At 34.4% G+C, this 19,757-nt stretch overlaps 2 protein-coding genes across 2 annotated transcripts; one reads left to right on the top strand and one right to left on the bottom strand.

The window, feature by feature from the left end:
- The first annotated feature begins 5,486 nt into the window (after positions 1-5,486).
- On the top strand, positions 5,487-6,737 carry LOC132547372 (acetylcholine receptor subunit alpha-1-B-like). Its single transcript, XM_060211132.1, has one exon. The coding sequence runs from the start codon at positions 5,487-5,489 to the stop codon at positions 6,735-6,737; it is 1,251 nt and encodes a 416-aa protein (XP_060067115.1).
- Positions 6,738-10,648: 3,911 nt separating this feature from the next.
- LOC132547371 (ATP-binding cassette sub-family C member 10-like) lies at positions 10,649-17,333 on the bottom strand. Its single transcript, XM_060211131.1, has 17 exons — positions 16,236-17,333; positions 15,821-16,048; positions 15,524-15,686; positions 15,232-15,410; positions 14,864-15,115; positions 14,641-14,739; positions 14,277-14,466; positions 13,884-14,108; positions 13,614-13,734; positions 13,286-13,478; positions 12,945-13,160; positions 12,618-12,745; positions 12,220-12,389; positions 11,898-12,055; positions 11,502-11,755; positions 11,094-11,337; positions 10,649-10,903 (listed from the first exon to the last, which is right to left on the bottom strand). The coding sequence occupies exons 1-17, from the start codon at positions 17,331-17,333 to the stop codon at positions 10,649-10,651; spliced, it is 4,173 nt and encodes a 1,390-aa protein (XP_060067114.1).
- Between the last annotated feature and the right edge of the window lie 2,424 nt (positions 17,334-19,757).

Here is a 19,757-nt window from a genome sequence, read left to right as displayed (position 1 = left end):
CTCTCCTTATGATGTTTGGCTGCATTACTCACATTTCTTTTGTTTAAATATGAATACTATCAATGATTTCTGTACCTATATTAGACCGTGTTCCGATTATCGGATTGCAGGATTTTCGACGATGAACGATTGAAGTGTCAACCGTTTTAAGTTGATTGATGACAACTTTTAAATGCCTGACATTTTTTCTTTTTCTTTTCCTAAGAATATTTTTTCGATCGTTTGTTTAATGATATAATATTGTAATTTCACGAAGAAAAAAAATTAAACAAAACTATGAAGTATATCATTTTAACAAGAGAAATGATATGACCTACAAAAACATTGACACACGAATCTTTTCTGATATCATAACTGTCACATCTGTATCGTGTACCACTTGTGCCATATTTACTCCGTCAGCTAAGTAAGCCTTAACACCCGACTTGCTTCTGAAACGTATTCTTTTGAAATATGGTAGCATAATTGCGAAGTTTTGGTTACAAAAATAAATAAATAAATAAATAAATAAATAAATAAAAACCACACTAGAATACTTTATTCCGTGTGTATTTGTCTTTTCACCCGAGATCAAGAGAATTAGCTCATAACCGTTTTTATTAGATAATAAAATCTAACTGCATTTGCCTTTCAGAATTGGCAAGGCAAGAGGATGTCAAAGCTATTGATATAGACCTTAGTGTGTCCTAATTGAAACGATGTCATTATCATTACCTGACAATAATTTCTATTTAAGGAGCAAGGGACATTGTTGTACTATCAACACATTATCATTACAGACCACGAAAGATGAATAAGTGTCGGTCGTATGTTTTCCCTAAACTTTTCTCGTGAACAATTGTTCCTATCACCTGGTAAATATTCAAAGTTTAATGTATATGTACCAGTACTAGACAGCGTACACAGGGGATGACGTCATGTGTCTGTAACAACAACGGTATAAGATTTTTTTTTACCAAAGCATGTTCCCGAGGACAAGACAAGAAGTTTTTATTATCACTGAAAAAAATGAACAAAAGAGAAAACTATTTTTCATGTATAACGGTATAATATCTTTCGTGATAATTTGATGTAGACGATGTGGCATTTTTATCTGTTGTTTTAATTTTTACCTGCCGTTCTTAATCAGCTTCGTCACGTACCGGGCACCAAAGTATGGCTCTAACGAATACCCGGAGTATACTCGCGTCATCGGTTGGTTGATTCCATGTTCCATCGCCATTCCAATACCTCTATGTACCGTCTGTCAGTTGGTCAAATCGAAGGGATAATCAAAAAAGGTAATGCTGCTGTACCAGGTATTGATGTAGTTTCAGTGTTCGTCCTGTGGTTGGAAGATCAGGCATAAAGATCCTATAGTGTCTCTAATTTTCATATTTGTGGACCCTCTTCTATACCTCTCCAGCACCCATGTTTGCATGTATGTATTTTTACATTTTTTTTGTAATTACAATCCATGCCTGTTGATTGATTATTTATAACAGACGGAATAATATCACAGTATAAATTTTAAACTATTATCATCTGAAACGATATTGCATTGTTTTGTGATTTGGTTTCTAGAACTACTTTTCCGTTTTCTTTACGTACTAGAAAGACGAATCGAGACACTGATTAATGATACCTTTTAATAAATATTAGGCATACATCTCTTTTTGATATTCATATCTCATAGTAAACGGGAAAATATACGTCTTTAGTGTCTTTTCTGTAATCCCTCGACTTGGTGAGAGATTAGCTCTCCTATTGATCGTATTACATATTATAATCAGGGCTTCAACTTTACCCTGCATGCCAGTCAACCAATGTATTATTATCAACAGTTGCAATGACTCAAAACGCATAATAAACCTGACGTTATACATGTATAACTCGTACAGTATCTAAACCTGACCATGATGATTTTGAAAAAGAGGGTTGTACTTTTCCTTCTCTGTCTATGTATCAGATTACGCCGATTTCGATTTTCTTCATTTCGTTACCGGATGTTCGATTTTGTGAAATCTCATTGATGTGAAATCTCATTGAAGGCGCCAGTTGATAACATGGATTTATTTATAATCACACAGATACACTGGCATAACTTTTATGTTAGTTTTTATTTAATGGTGTGTTAATACATATAGCAAAAGTTTTTATCGTGTAAATATATCAATTTACAAAATTATATCAAATATAGATTCATGTGTATTTTTTTGTTTTTTTTTTTTTTTTTTTTTTTTGTTTTTTTTTTTTTTTTTTTTTTTTTTTTTTTTTTTTTTTTTTTTTTTTTTTTTTTTTGTTTTTTTTTTTTTTTGTTTTTTTTTATATTTTGTTTTTTTTTAATCGCTTTCACTTTGTTTCACTTTCCTCTTTCTATCTTGTTTTTTTTCTATTGATTCGTGTGTATTATAGGGATGGATAACTCTCACACAGCTGGGATCCCAGTGATAAGTCTCATAGACTTCAGTATCTGGAACAGTTACTGATATAGCATACTACGATCTGACTGGCAGACGGAGATACCCTACCGAAGTCCACCACGAAACTGTGACACGATAATGCTATTTCGACTGCAGTTGTATTATTCACCTTATCAAAGTCAGTATAAGCCTATCTAATTGGATGGTCAATATTTATTTTCTTCGTGAACTTTGTAAAAGTTACAGTTGTTTTCTCATTTATGTGACTGTTTTCTATCTTTAGATCATGCGTTCATTTGATTACATGTTAAATGCTTCATATATTTATTTGCTAGTGTTGTTTTGAAGACAATAACATATAGAATTTTAAAAAAAATGGCCACGTCGCAGATAACTAACTATCAGTGTTTTTAACACGAAATGCTGTCAGTGTATGATAATAAACTCAAAAAGTATTATTCAATATTATCTGTACATATTTTACCGAGAATTGTTTACCCTGCCTACAAGTATAGCAGGACCAAAGATTTACACATCAAGCTATTTTCCTGAAATGTAATTATATATATAGATATATAAAGACTAATTAGTAGTTTCCCTTCTCCTACATTAAGTCAATCTAATTTAATTCAATATTTTCTCCGTAGCTGTCAAATGTGTTCAGCTGAAGTTAACAAATGAAATCTCTTACGCTTCCTTTGTTCACCCTGGATTAGATGAATAAGTTACATTGTGGACTCTTAGGTCTCACGTCCTTACGGTGGGCAAAACAAATATACAGATCGGGAATTAGCTTAAGAAATAACTGTGTTGTTTAAATGAGTTTTAAAACAAAATTTCATTAGCTTCAATAATTTCATACTAGATCAAAATTTGTTTCCCTTAAACCACATCTTGTAAATCCTTCAGAAACCCGCTTTTTTTTCTTTCTGTTACGAGCCAAAATGCAGCCTCAATTACGACACATTACGCTGAAAATATAGTTCCAACGGATTCAACGGATATAGCATCATTTCATGAATTTTCGTAGACAAACTTTCTCAATACAACAAACTTATCTCAACAGTTATTCCTGTTTAAAATTCAATATTCAAGTGTAAGACGAGTTAATGCACGTGCTAAAATACGGCTGCCTTCCGGTGCTGCGGAATACAACAAAATATAAAAGGTACATTGTTGACACCAACATTTGCAGCGTCATGAACAGAATAAAGTGTAAGGTGGTTAAGATTTGCAGCTGTTTATACCCTGCTGAATAAAACATACCAGCAATAAATAATACAAAGTACTGGTCTTACAGAACGTGTTATTGAACTTGTGTCAGCTTTCTCCATTCATGGCACATAAGAAATATATAACGTATGTCCAACTAATATAGGTCAAGACCTTGAAGCTAAGAACACGGCAAACTTTGTTTCCTCGATCAGTATTTACAAATTTGAACTATAAGCGATCAAACACGATTTGCCTTTTGTTAATTCATCGTTTCAAGATAGAAACATTTTTGTTCATTTTCATAATCGGACATTCAATAGCTTTTTCTCGATATCATGATTTTAGTGGTAAATGTTGGCAGCTGTCAGAAAAAAATATACAACACAGCTTTTCACTTTGATTATGATTGTTGATGAAGACGAGGGAAATGTTTAGTGATGTATTCTGTTTTCCTTATCGATAAGGTGTCAGATGGGTTTGATCCTTGGACAATGGTAAGCATAGCTACTGGTTTTGTTATCATCAAAAATATTGTTATTTCACGAAGTCGTCAACTGAATGACAAAACCGTAATACAAGGGTTCAAAAGATGCTGGTTGATGAAAATTATGGAGAAGTTTTATGACCGACATAGTGATCTCATAGAGAAATATTCTATTACTTTGTGTGACACGACGCTGGACGTATTTGATACTCTTTATTTTGCCTGTTGGTTCCTTTGTTGCTTACCTTTTTTCTATTTGAGAACGTGACATTACTTACTTGGATTGACCGAGGTTTACATGGCAGATGTCGTCGATGAAGCAGAAGACGTGTACCCTTCCTGAGCACCTGGTCTTATTCTCCTTCTACTTTTTCAACAGTCTCCGTGTAAATCGTCTGTTTTCATGTTTAGCCCTAATTTTATGGAATTTGAGTTGGAATTATGATTATGTTGCCATGTTGGTATTTTCTTGATGTTTTTCGAGAACCTGGTATTTCATGATTTACATATACATGTATATTCACATGAATTATGTATTTTGTCGATGAAGAGGATGATTCCCTCTCACCTGGTACACTGGTCTTATTTCCCTTGCACTTTGAATGGATGCTACCTATTCTAGTCTTGCTCGTACATGATCTTGCTGTGTCGAATTGATTGAAAGGACATGTCGATCTAATTTTCATCCTGTGCGTTTTTCGCTTCGGTGTCTCAAAATTATAACTTAGTTTGCCCAAGACTACAACAATGTCTTTCTTTGTTGCCTAGCAATATTGATGTAGCTGAAGGAGACGGAGATCGTCATCTTGTTAACTGACATGCTTACATCGGATTGTCCTGGGCATAGGATGTTTCTATTTAGCATTGTGTGTGTGTGTGCAAAAGATGAACAGAAGTCTTTATGTAAGGAAGTTGTTCTTTACTATTGTATGGCGAGTGAATTAGCTAGCATATGTGTTGGTTGAATGTAATAATTCCATATTTTACCATGTTCTGCATGTGCGTATCACATAAACGCTTAGATTGAATAAGATACAATCCCCTACAACATATTCTCTTCTTGTAATCGGTTAGGTCTCAATGCCAAAGCGTTAAGTCTATTTTTGTATATATGAAAGCGTTCAATTACTTATTTGGATTCGAAAATGTAAATTGAATTAGCATAAAGACGCCATCCGTAGTGTTGGTTGTCTTTATACGGTTTAATGTTATTGTTTGAGTTTAGTTCAGGTCCATAGCGGATTAAGATTTATTTCGGTTCAATAATGACTTCGTGACGTCAGTATAGCAGAGATTTAGAAGGGGTAACATTTAGGACATGACCAGTCATTCCAGTGCTTGTTTGTAGAGCTAGAAGCCTGGTAAATCCAATTTCCATAGAAATCATGATTCGCATCCTTCTATCCTGTGCTGTGATAATATGCTTGGTTTCTAAGATGGAAGCCGCTACAGTTTCAGATACGAAAAATCTCTTAAGCGACATAACTAATGGATACAACAAAGAGGTCCGACCAGTTAACGATCAGACTGAACATTTAGATGTGGCTGTTGATATGCATCTTCTATCCATAAAGGATTTCGATGAAGTGTCCGGAACTTTGAATGTTCTTGCAGCATTTAAAATTGATTGGAAAGACATATCCATAGGTTGGGATCCTACTTTATACGGTAACCTGACCAGCATAAAAATGGGACAAGATAATATATGGCTGCCTAAGCTCTACAACATAAAAGCATCAGATAAATTTAAGGCCATCAGCAACTCAGATCTTCAGGTGGAAATAGATTACCATGGTGCAATCACATGGTCGCCTGGGAGCTTCCTTGATATCAAGTGTAGCCCGGATGTGTCATATTTCCCGTTTGATATTCAGACATGTGCTATACAATTAGCAGCATGGGGTTATACATATCAAGAAGTTACGCTAAAATCAAATAACCCAGCAGTAAATTTAGACTTTTATGAAACCAACGGAGAGTGGTCCCTGGATAAATCTTCAACCGATGTACAAACGCCCGGTCCATACTCTTTTGTCTTCTTTAATTTGACGATTTCACGACTTCCGGCTTTTCACATTGTCAACACAATGATACCGATCTACTTGCTGTTGATGATGAATCCTCTGGTATTCGTGCTGCCATGCGACTCAGGAGAACGTGTTGGATTTAGTCTGACCGTATTTCTCACCTTCACCGTTTTTATCACTATTATCAATTCTGTCCTTCCAGCCAACTCGGACAACATGTCCAGACTGTCCTACTATATAATTGCCGTCTTTGTTACAAGTGGCATTATCGCATCAATCAACATCTTCCAACTCCGAATGTACCATAAAGACGAGCACTTACCGGTGCCTCGGTGGGTGGTCAGGATGATGAGAATTCTCAACTGTCAATTATCACCCAAAAGAAGAATCATTGAAGTATGTCCAGAAAACACAGACTCAAAATCTTCAAATAAGAAAGAACAGAGAGAAGCTCAGATGGAAGAAGCTGCAAAGGTAGCAGTAATGGACACGATGACGTGGAAAGAGGTGGTACACATTCTGGATACATTCTGCATATGGTTTTTCTATGTTATCCTATCTGTATTTATTATCTTTTCAATTGTCACATTGTACTGGGGAAATCGATGATCGTGACCTGCTATAGTAAACAAATATGTAAATATCACGGTTATGCGTAAACTGGTAAAGTTTCTTCAGAAATACGAACAGTATCTTGACTTGGTTGATATACAATATTAAATGTCTTTTATATCAAACGGTCTCAAGAAAAACAAAATATCCTCTTCTTGGACTCCAAAATACGTTTTAAAATTCTGGTGTGTTAAATCAGATAAAATAGATATATCAATTACGGTGTTTCTGTGGTGATGTTTAGTTTAATTTCAACTAGTTAATGTTTGTTATGTAAAATTGGTTTTTGAACAGAAAAAAATCCAAAACCTTTATACAAACACTTTATTAAAAATGTTTATCAGGATCAGATCTGATACATTTTATTTGAACACCAGATAAATCTATATTATAAATGTTTATATGTTTCAGATCTTTAACATACATAGATAAGGTCATTTTAAAAAATAGTACATTTATCTGTAGAACAGATATAATACAATTTGTAGATGAATTTTACAACTCTCACTAGGGGTTTTGATAGATATATAGATATGTTTATAGATAACGGCTATTTATTTATTCATACATTTGCTAGTTAGTAATTTCTATAAATTACTTTAACTGTATGGTTCCATTAAATGTAGTGTAATTGTTAAAAGAAACCACCATGTTTATCTCTTTAAGGAAAGTGTCTTAAGAAACACTGTTTTCTTGTTATCTTTGAACTGTCTGAATTTACTTTGAAACGTGTTGTTTCCAATGGCTTACTTGTATTTCAATCTTGAGACCATTTTTTTTGTTTACTTTCTGACCATATCATCATAAAAACTCTTCTTAACTTTGATTTTATTCCGATTCGTTTCAATATTCTAATACAAATGATGCGCCTGGTAAAACTCGATAAGATTCGTTTTTCCTATGATCACATATATATGTGATAAGATACAACAGTTAAAATTAATGATGCTCAAAATTAAAAATTGAATAATTTATCATCTTAACTGATTTCCATTTTAACTTGAAATTGATTGTGTAATAACATGAGGACATGTTACATGGTAATTTTGGCAACCGTTGGTCTCTGATCTTCAGACCCAGCATTGTTACCTGTCAAACAAAGGTGTACTTATATATTTATACACAACTTAAGCAGGTTAATCAGCTTTAATTCGTTGTTCTCAAGTGGCAAACGTCAATGGTGGCTTATGAGTTCCAGAGTGACAAAATATAGGACATTGTTTATATAACTCTCTATATCTTTATCCAATATGTTACTAATAGTTATAGCAAAAAGCTCAATCCATGATAAGCTCACAAGATCATTTAAAGGTAATGACTGACATGCATCATATCTAAATTAAGCATTAGTATGAAGTTTCATAAGCTATTAATGTCCTTGCCAACTTGGTCAATTATGGGTCGCTTGCCTTGGCTCCCTGTTCATCACAAAGTAATATATGCCTTCCTTAACTTTACAATACCAAATCCTTGAACATATTTACAGCATTGCAGATATCCTGGCTTCCTTCTTATTGAGAAAGCTGTTGAACAAAAGTAAAAAAAAGTCGCAGTAGTATCATATTTCATACTATGAATTATATATTAAACTAATTTATGATTCATACAAGATACAATAATTGTGTTTAGTTCTACTGATTATCCTATCAAATGTACTTATATTATGACGTAAACATATCCGCAGTTTACCTTTAAATGTACCAAGACTTATCCAGAATTACGGTATTATTGGTCAGTAATTGTTGCACATGCAAGGTTGTGAACTGTAAAGAAACGTATTTCGTGAAAATATGACCAAATTTAAGAAGAACTATACGGAGAATGATATCATGAATATGATCGCATTTTTGACTGACATTATCTTCATGGAGTATGGTGGAAAAATCTTCCAGCAGATTATTTGCTTACAGGAACTAACTATGCTCGAACGTTGGCTGATATCTATTTCATACGAGGCTGAATTAATAGAAAGCTTGTCAAAACAGATTTTAAAGACCTTTCAAGGTCTTTTAATTTCGCTTTCAGATAAATTTATGACCTCTGGATAATTTCAATTTCTTATTCCACTTTTCCATTTATGGATATCAACATCCTGCATTCCAAACATTTTGAGTTGAAATATCATAGTTGATTAGATATTCAATTGCCTGTTCCCAATATCCTGATTTCAGAGCACGATATCCTTCTGTCTTTGTGCGATATTAAACTAGCCGTGTATTTGCTCGTTTGATTTGATGTTGCTCCCGTTGTTGTATATCTAGTTCTCTTTTGAGAAAGTAACATAATTTACTTCTATTGGCCAAGATTTACACAGTGGTGAAGCAGAAGACGCTTCCTCCTCCTGAACACCTGGTACTAATCTCTTTGTACCAGATTTCGTGTAAAAAAATTTCTTTTGCTCATATTTTACCAATAGTTTGATAGAAATAGAGTTTGGATTGTGATCACTTGTTGGTATTTTCTTGCTGTTTTTGTACATATAATCATACACTTAGCTTAATCGAAACGACAAAGGAGAAACAAAACACGCTGCAACGTCGGAACCCACCTTGCAATCAACAACGAAGACTCGAGGAATACTTGAGAGCATCGCGCATGATTAGGTGTACATCGTTTATACAGTGATGATCATTGCAGTTTTCAAATCAGAATCATCACGCTTAACATACAGCTTTTTGTAAAGTTGATAGTTCAAACCTGGTGGATACATTTTTTAAGAACGAAACACACTTTTTTCTGTGATGTGATAGTTTAAATTTTGTTTTTAGAATTTGTCTTCAAATAATTATGATATGGTAAAATTATAACAAAGATCCTTTACTTTGCTTATCAAATATTTATAGGTGATATCTAATTTTAGTGTTTCGGGTACTCCGTGTATTGTGATTCTGCGTTCTGCTGGTAACTTAATACTACTTACTACCAAGGTATTGGTAAAGCACAAATGGTTTGTATTGGAGTCATATACCTACTTAGTAAAGAACAACGGTATATTGTACCGTTATATAAATGCTGATGTTTTGTCTCTTTTATGTTAATAAACTATGATTTTTTACAGGCAAATATATAGAATACGAAAATGTTTAATTCGGACAATTTTTATTAAATGAGATGTGATGTGGAAATCGAAAACATGCACAAAAAATATTTGATATATCGATTCTTGCTCACCTTACTTTCTAAAACAAACCCTATTTCATTTGTATATTATAACATCATCTTTAGATACATAACCATAGTCATATAACCTCCTCCATAGCATCTTTATATACATGTTGAATGATATCAACAACCTACCCATTCATTAATACAAAACAAGATACTCCCTTGTGCTTTCATGCATACTCAACCAATATCAGATCAAATTTTACCAAACATGCAATACATAAATCCGATACATAAAAACACAATTTATAGCTGTATTTAATATGTCATAATTGATATTAATAAATATCCTACGATAATAAACAATATATATTATTTATCAGTACTCTATATCATATACAAACAAAATTTAAATATTTATTTATATAATTTCAATGTCATACCCACAAGAGAGAAAAAAATCATCTATAAACGAATATCTGAACACATATCAATATTGAATAAAACAGTTTATATTGCACACATTTTGTAGCAAGAAAAAGTAAGAACACGTGTTCGTATTTCAATGTTGAACATTTCATGTCCTAACTTGCAGTAAATTACCCGATATTTTTAGAAAAAAAAAACCGTGAATGTTTGATAAGAATATGTGAATTCGGTAGTATCGATGCATATGCTCATTTCGCTAAGTGATATTTTGCAACAGTAAACGGACACTAATTAAGAGAAAAATAAATAGGCATGATTGAAATCTAATATTAAACACCCCGAATCGGTATTGTTCCAAACGTAAGAATCAGTTTTTATTCCTCGGATGGTTTTCCGTGAACTAACTGGTAGAACTGAGATTGTGGATTTTTGAGAAGATTTTCTGGAGAGTCCAGTTCAGCCACTTGACCCTGGTCCATCACCAACACCCTGTCACTGTCCATTATGGTGTTGATTCTATGGGCAATGGTCAACACTGTGCTCTCCACAAACTCCTGGCGGATTGTTTCTTGTATTAATTTGTCTGTCTCCAGGTCTACACTGGCCGTAGCTTCATCTATACACAACACCTGGAATGGAATGGAATGAAATATATTCATCAATTGTTTATATTTCTATTCAAATCCATACGAATGTAACTTATAAGTACTTTATCTACAAGCCGTACTCAGTTTTGAATTATTATTTGTTCCTGATATTCTTACTATTACCAAGTAAACGAAGTCCAATACATAATATGGGTCTTAACTTATGTCTTACCTTGGCCTTAGTTAGAAGTGCCCTCGCCAGACACATGAGTTGTTTCTGTCCTACAGAAAAATGTCGTCCTTTCTCTCCCACCTCTCCCTCGAGACCTCCCAGTCTGTCTACAGGTAGGCGGAGATGACATCTGTCAAGGACACCCCACAGTTCCTCGTCACTGTAACAAGACGTGGGGTCGAGATTCTGCCTGACGGTACCACTAAAGAGGAATGGGTCTTGAGGAATCACAGCCAGATGACGCCTGAAAGTATTTTCGTTGATATCAAATACTGACGAAGAATTAAGCTTTGCTTCATTATCTATCGATTAATCAAAAACAAAATGTCAGTTACTTCACGCTGTGTTTATAGAAACGACAAATAAAATGACAACTACATGTATTATGATAATTATATTGGTATTTACCTGACGTCTTTGAGCTCCAGTTGCTGTATATTCACTCCATCAATGGTAATATCACCAGAGTTTATCTCTACAGTACGGAACAGTGTCTGGAAGAGACTTGACTTCCCGGACCCTGTCCGTCCCACAATTCCAATCTTCTCAGCATGACGTGTGGTGAACGTGAGGCCTTTGAGGACATTAGGTAAGCCTTCCCGATATTTCATGAAGACGTCACTATAGCTGAGAACTCCAGCAGCAGGCCAGGAAGGAGAAGGCTGTAAGTACGGTAAATACGGTAATTAAATGGTTTGCATATCAATATTTGATTAATGTGATAACAAGCTATATATATATAATACTTATTTAAGTTCGTCATCATTCCCCAAAACGATTGCTCTTTTTTTTATATGTTTTTACCTGTGTTCCGTCCCATTTCTCACAGGGTGTGTCTTCTATGTATTGATAAACTCTCTCCAGACTGACCATTTGTTTCTCTGTCTCTGTCACGCAGTTGACCATTCCATTTAAAAGGCCAGATAATGACAAAATGTAGGAAATGGCCAGTCCAACTACTCCTGTAATATAGAATTGATTATTGATTATATCAAAGATGCTTTGTAATACAAATTAAAAAAAAAAAACTCTTTACTGAAATTGTTTTCAATTTTTAATTCTGATATCTCTTCTCATATTTCGTGAACTAAACATATGGACAAAAGTGAAATATAAGAATTCCTACCTGGATCAATACCATGAAAGTTGTGTTGGATAACAGCCATCGTTGCAATTCCGGTCACCATGACGATTCCAACCAACTGCGTTCGAAGCCATAGCCACATCCCTATGTTATGGGCTGTATAGTGAGTTTTTAACCAGTTGTCTATGTGGTTTATATGTTGGTCTGTAAATCTGTAAGAATATTATCATTTTAATACATTCCAAATATTTCACACTGTGTAAATGAAATCAAAGTTACGTTTCGAGATTACATTCTATTGAAATCACAATTCTTAATTAAGTTCAAATATATATGAATACAAATAAATGCCTTTTTCGATGAATATTTTGTACTACTGCCAGCCATTAATAAAAAAAATCTAAATAAAATTCTGATTTCATGTCGATAAGTAGACTGACCTTTCGGATTCCCGAAATGCTCGAATAGTGACCAATCCCGACACCGTCTCCGAGAAGTGGGAGAAGATGGGAGAGCGGTTAAGGCTTGAAATTCGTCTGACTTCGCGAGATGTGTGACGGTATCTCTCCTGTAAACATTTATTGACATTAGTTTGAATGTTAATTGAAAATTGATTATCAAAAGATAAACAAAATTTACAAAATTTGTAGCATGACGTTGCAAGAGTCATTTACGAATTGTCCCCGAAAAACCGTTAACATTAGACTCAGAAAAAATGCAATGAATAGAGAATATTATTGATCTTTTAAATAATCAATCTACTTTACCTGCAGCCGATAGTAGATGGCACCCAGGGGCAACAGCAAAACTATGAACCAAGGCATTCCGTAACACACCATTGCTATTGTTCCAACAACTTCAAAAACTTGACTCAGAACCACCATAACCATGTGACTTATGGAGTCGTCTATTGTTCCCATGTCTGACGAAAATCTGTTGAGAATTCGGCCTACAGGAGTCACATCATAGAAGGACATGGGCGCCTACAAACACAAATCACAAAAACAATTAGATAAACAATTCACGAAACACATTGAAAAAGACAACAAATTTTGACTTACTGCTCACATTTGCTTTATGCTTTATTCTTTAATCAATGGTCTCTTACCTTCAGAATAGTGTTGAGAAGGTTACTGTGTATGGTCTTAGCAACACTCATTCCACTATAGGCAAAGAGAATTTCTCTGGCCAAAGAGAAAAGAGCATAAACAGCGGAGAGACAGGCGTAAACCACCATGTAGTAAAGAAGACTGGAATGTCTGGATGTTTCTTGAGGCACGGAATCAAAACGTTGATCAAAACTGAAACAAATATTAACCATTTTAGAAGAAAAAAGACACAGTTATAAAAACAATCATATATTTCTGTAAAATGTCAGTCGTTTTGTTTCCTTAGATATTTGTATCTTTAGCTGTCAATTGAAAAGCAGTCAATACCTTCTTGGTGAGGACATGTTGTCATGGAAACAGAGATATCCGGAGTCCGAAGTATTGGTATCGTCTAATTTAGAACTAGAAACCCAATGTGTCAGCCACCAGTCCTTCATCAACTCCGACACTGAAATGGAGACCAACACAAAAGTTGTATTTCATTCATTTACTAGCATATTTTCTATCAACACAATTGTATATAGCAGTTTATAGTAAGACACATTCTGTGAATCTTATTCTCATATATTTCCTTCAAATTATGCAGCATCAACTTACCTTGCATGCATACGACAGTCATGATCATTGCCAGGGCAAGCCATTTACCGAGTGCTGTCAAATACGCTTTATACACTCCTAACTTCACTTCCCCAGTTTCCTTTGTCTCATCTCCCAGTTTACCGTCCTTTTCGTTACTGTTGTTGTCTGTCACATCCTCGTTTTCCTTATCAGATGATTTACGTCCAGCAAATTTTACATCGGGGAGTATCTCATTCGGAGGACCTAGAAAAGACATCATCTTCTACTGAGACTTGATCATAACAATTATTCGTAATACTGATTCAACTGAAAATTAGGGATTGATTGGATTTTAACATATCGATATGAAATGGGTTTTTTCCAATGCACTTTTTTACTCATTGACAAATCACAACTTGTATCTTGACTTACCCATTTTTGAAATTATTCCGTCATCCATGGCTATGACTAGATCTGCTTCACCAAGGAATTGAGTGTGATGTGTGCAAAGGATTCTGGTCTTGTGCTTTAGTAATCCCATGATGCATTTGTCATACATTTGTTGTGCCACGTGAGCGTCGACGGCTGCTAAAGGGTCATCGAGAAGGTACACATCTTTATCCTGTAAGAGTAAGATATCAAGTTATACATGTACAAATTGACAATGAGTTTGTTTCATCGCCTTAGAATAATAATACATCACCGAAAAAGTATAACAACGTTACAAATTGGCTTTATCTATTTCTGAATGTTACAATGAGTATTATAACAGTAAATAATAACAAACAGTGTTTACCTGATATAATGCCCTAGCTAGAGCAAGTCGAGCTTTCTGACCTCCGCTTAGTGTTACGCCATTCTCACCAACTTCCGTCTTATCTCCAGCTGGTAACATCTAAAAGAGTAAATCAAGAGCGTGTTGATATTTCTGCAGTTGTTGCATCGTCCATTTCATAGAACAATACAATTGGTTGATAACAAACGCAAAAGTATTATTTATTTACATTGTTCATACAAACCTCGATATCTTTTTTAAGAGATGCGGCGTCAACAACCTCGGCGTATTTTCCCGCGTTATACGGACTGCCAAAGATAATGTTGTCTCGGACAGATGCCTGTTGTATCCAAGGTTCCTGATCCGCCAAAGCAAACCCGTTTTTCAGATTAGACACAGAGATTTCGCCTTCTTTCCGAGCCATTTCGGCAAGTATAGCGTTGAGGAAGGAACTTTTACCAGAGCCAACCTTGCCAATCACTCCTATGAATTGACCCTATTAATGAAATAAATGTTTGTTGAAATTTAATTTTGTGTTGATAAAATTAAAAAAATGATATAAATTACTCTTTATTTCGGCTAGACTTATATTGATCAATATTTGCTACTCACTTGAGTAATGTCAACGGTAATATCCCGAAGACAAAGTGTTCCTGATTTACTGGTTGTCTCCCCTGACTCGCATTTTAGTTTTATCTCGTTTTCGTTTGAATCAGTGTTATCCACCTTCTCTCCTTCCCAAGTAAATCGTCCAGTATTTACCGAAATCACACTGTCGCATTTCCTCGATTCTGTAATCAAAGAATTACATCAAAATCAGATATATCAATGTTAAATCATAACAACTTTCTAATCGCGTATAGCTACTTAGTACCGTTTCATCTGCATTAACATTAAATTTTACCTTTCATTGTTTCGTAATAAGCATCAAGGTCAATATCTTCCAATGCCACGAATTTCTCTATCCTTCCAAGTGAAATGACGGCTTCCATTATGCCATTGAATACCCAAGGGAGATGATTAAGTGATCCAAGGAGTTTTAGAAACAATGCCAGACTTGCAAACATCTGTAAAAATTCACAAAAGTAGAGAACATTGGTAACTTAACATTCCAAACATCTTCGAGCTTTAGATATAAAGTTGAATATTTCCAAACAATTTCAAATGTAACAGCAGAGAATTTATATTCTATGGTTTTTACCTTTGAAGCGGACAGGGTATTTCCCATCATTGAGTAGGAGCTGAATGTCAGTACGGTCATAAAGATCGGAGTCAGAGTCCACAAGTATCCAGTTATGGCTCCAATTACTTTTCTTCGTTTAATGATCTGCAACTCAGCGTCACGAAGTTCATTAATCATCTTTTGAAAGTGGTCTTCCCAGGTGTAAAGTTTGATGATCTTTATTCCGCCAAGCACCTCGTTCATCAACTATGGAAGCAAAAATCATACTAATTATGCATCAATATATATCAATGATATTGCTGTCGATCTGAGAATGAAAGGTTATCAAAACCAAAATAAATTTGGATATGAAACACCTATCCGAGTCAAGATTACAATCCAAGGAATCGATTTTTTATCTTTTTAAAAATCTATAGATTGGAATAATACATACCTTCGTTCTCTTGTCTTTCTGTTCCATTAGCACTTTGCCTAGTGCAATTTGTTTCGTTGATATGATCTTGTTTATGGGAACGAGAATCAGGGCAACAACTAGTCCTCCCAACATTGCAATTCCAACCAGTTGATACAGAATATACATACATATAATGGTTTCGAAAGGTAGACTCCATAAAGCATGGAAACAATGACAGAAGCCCATCATTCTATCAGTATCAGTCCCGAGAAAATTGACAATCTCACCAGTACTGAATTTCGATAAAGACACGGTGCTTATACGCAAGGCTTTCTTATAAATAGCTGTCATAATCGAAATTCTCACTTTGAAAAAGACATGCATACGGGTGAAATGAAATTTGCTGTCTAGCAGAGCTTTTCCAAAACTCGACAAGAACAACAGGAAGGCATAGCGATATCCGGTGTGTGATGGCTCGTCACCATTTTCGAAAAATGACAACAATAAACCAAGTGAGATAGGACCTGTGAAATTAATCAGGTGCGCTACCAACTCTAGAAGACCACAAAGAAGAAAGTATTCTAGTCCGTAGGCTTTGTATAATGCACTAAGTAAGGTCGGGTTCTTCTTGTCTGTTTTCATACCAATATTCACTCCTGGTTTCAGTTTTTTGGAAAACTCCTCCTGTACTTTCTTTACGTTAAGACTGTTTGGCATTTTAAACATGTCTTCAGACGACAGACTGGTCGTTTTACTGTCCTTCATCAGAAGGGGTTGTACCCAGTTATAGGTTAACCTGGACAGAATGGAGACATCATCCTCATTGGCCGGGTAACTGACTGCGCAGGAGGTTGGATCCGTCTCTTCATCCTGATTTTCCTTCTGATTGGAAGACCTTTTTTCTTGTGATAATTTCTTAGTGAGGAAATAGATAATGAACGCACTGATGAGAGTTACCAGAACATTGACAACGGTTGACGCTGTAGTTGTAAAATGTTCCTCTGTAACAATGCCATGATGAACTATAGATTGGTTACTTTGCAGCAATTTTATATTAGCTTGATTGTACAAAGTGACGTTGTTGTCATTCACCGTGATTTCTTTCAGACGCAAAGTTCTCCAGAATGTGTGCTCCATCTTTTCTATCTGAAAATAAACAGATCATATAATTATATGTAACTTATAATAAATATCGTATACTTAATTAAATTCATACGTAAATTTTAGAAAATTTTTGGTTGTAAAATGACGTTAACATGGTACATCACCGTTCTTGCATGTCTTTCATTTAAGAAATAAGCAAAATCTTATCAATAATATCATAATCAGATTGAGGCTTTGTTAGGTCTATTTCACACGTTGATAAACTAACATCAGTACTATATCAATGTGAATTTTAATTATCAACTATATGTTTTATCCATAGCTACATAGGTCTAATTTACATTAAGTGTTGCATATATTGAAATGTGTTACTTCTTACTGTCAAACAATGGTTTACAATTTGGTTTTATATCTAAAAATATTTCTGATTTGATTTCTCTTTGGTTCACTTTAAATCACAACTTGTGATATAAATAGTTACCTTTAGAGAATGTACCTGCAAGATTTACTGATTGTGGTTTCAGCGATAAATTGAAGGCTACAAGTTCTTTCTTGGTCCGTACCAGCCGAGCTGTATGACCAAGTTAGTGCTACCCGTCATTTATATAACTATCTGGTACAAAAAACCCGAATTCATGACTCTTTCTGATTTCCCTGATTCTATACTAAGGGGATTTTTTTAGACGTAAATAGAACTGGCATTTGTGACGTAGGTGTATGACCTAGTATAGATCGAACACCCATTCAATGAAGTGAGTTTAAATGGCTCGTGTATTGGAGACATGGTTACTATTTACTTGTGTTGTCGTTCAGAGTTCGTCACTCAGATATACATGATCCAGCTTTCCTCTGTATTTTCCGGAGAAATTTACAAAGTGGAGATACATGCATATATTGCAAAATATGTGTGATATCAGATAAAATCAATAAATGTTTGACCTCGTTAAATAGGGTTTCATATCGATTATTCTTTCATGATGTGTATACACATACCGATCATGTGCTATACATACATATTGACAATAAGCTTTGTATACCAGAATTGTAATGGTTATATCGCAGCTCTGACGGTTGTACGAAAATCCAACACCCGATTCAACATTAAGCGTTGATCAAATGTTATAAACCAGTTCGAGATATAGACAGTATTTTTCTGTCTAACTCTTCCTCATTGTATACAGATATTCTGTATCTTCATTAGTGAATCATTTTACGATTAGCCAATAATTTACATATACACTATCGATGACCTCCATGCAGGCACGTAGAGAAGTGATGATTTTATTTATTCGAAATATTTAAAAGAAAATTGGAAAAAAAATAGTTATTGGTCACTCACCAATTTGTTTGAAAGTAAAAAAAAAACAGTAAATATATATATATCTATTTGTTTATTTACTTATCGGAAAAAAGATATTACACTTCACGCAGTGTATTTAATGGAATGTATGGATGATTTAGTTTTCAGATAAAAACAAAACCAAACATGTAGTTTTAAATTCGATGTTGAACAAAACCATGATAAGAAAGTTTCGGTAAACAAAAAGCTAATTTGAAACAGCATTATCTTCATCTGATGGAATCTTATATTTACATTCTTTACACTCTGAAGATTTCCTTGTGAAAACAGCTTGGACGTTAGTGTAATCGTTATGATTGAAAGGTACTGAATATGGACAGTTGAGGTTTTCTGTACCCGATACATATAAGAATGTGCTGACGTTTGAATGGTTTGTGATTACCTATCCCCGGGAATTACATGGAAAAACCAGGGTAAAGGTAACTCTCGATTGGAATCCAGTGAACCGTGACTAGACCGACTTAAACCGGGCTATACAATACACTGACCAGTCAACACTCATGTGAAGGTGGTACCTTTCATTACTAGATACCCATGTATGTCAGTGTGACTATCGCTAGAGTGCTGATGATGTGTGAATGGTGTTAGCTATCAGTTCGATCATATGTCATAATTTTCCTAGTTATAAATGGGACAACTATTAAAACTTGTTTCTTTATGTTTTTTAAATAAATGAAATAAATATATATCTACATACCACTATGACAAGAAATTATATTCCCAGACACAAGATAAAATAAAACTTATTAGAGTTTTTATACACATTATCAATACTGTAATCATGATGCGTTCGCTTTGCCTGAGGTTACGACTAACGAATCTACACATGTTCAAATGGTTCCAAGGTTGTTACAGTTTCCTTTTGTAAACAAGATTTCCAACCTGTCGGTAAAACTAATGGATGTATGCCATCATTTTTACATTTAATTTTGTTTACTTTCTAATGAAACGAAAAGAAACGATACCAACAGACATTTTCCTTGTTTCTGAACCATTAGTACTTTAGTCATTGTTTCAGTAATAACGTATAACCTACATTATAGATATCAAAGTTAGACAGCTGATTTCTTTATTGTCATATTAATTCTCTTGCAATT

This window comes from Ylistrum balloti, unplaced genomic scaffold (assembly GCF_031769215.1).
Source record: "Ylistrum balloti isolate Yb309-2 unplaced genomic scaffold, AGI_CSIRO_Ybal_v1 Utg369950, whole genome shotgun sequence".
NCBI lineage: Eukaryota > Metazoa > Mollusca > Bivalvia > Pectinida > Pectinidae > Ylistrum > Ylistrum balloti.
This window is presented reverse-complemented; position numbering and strand designations above follow the sequence as displayed.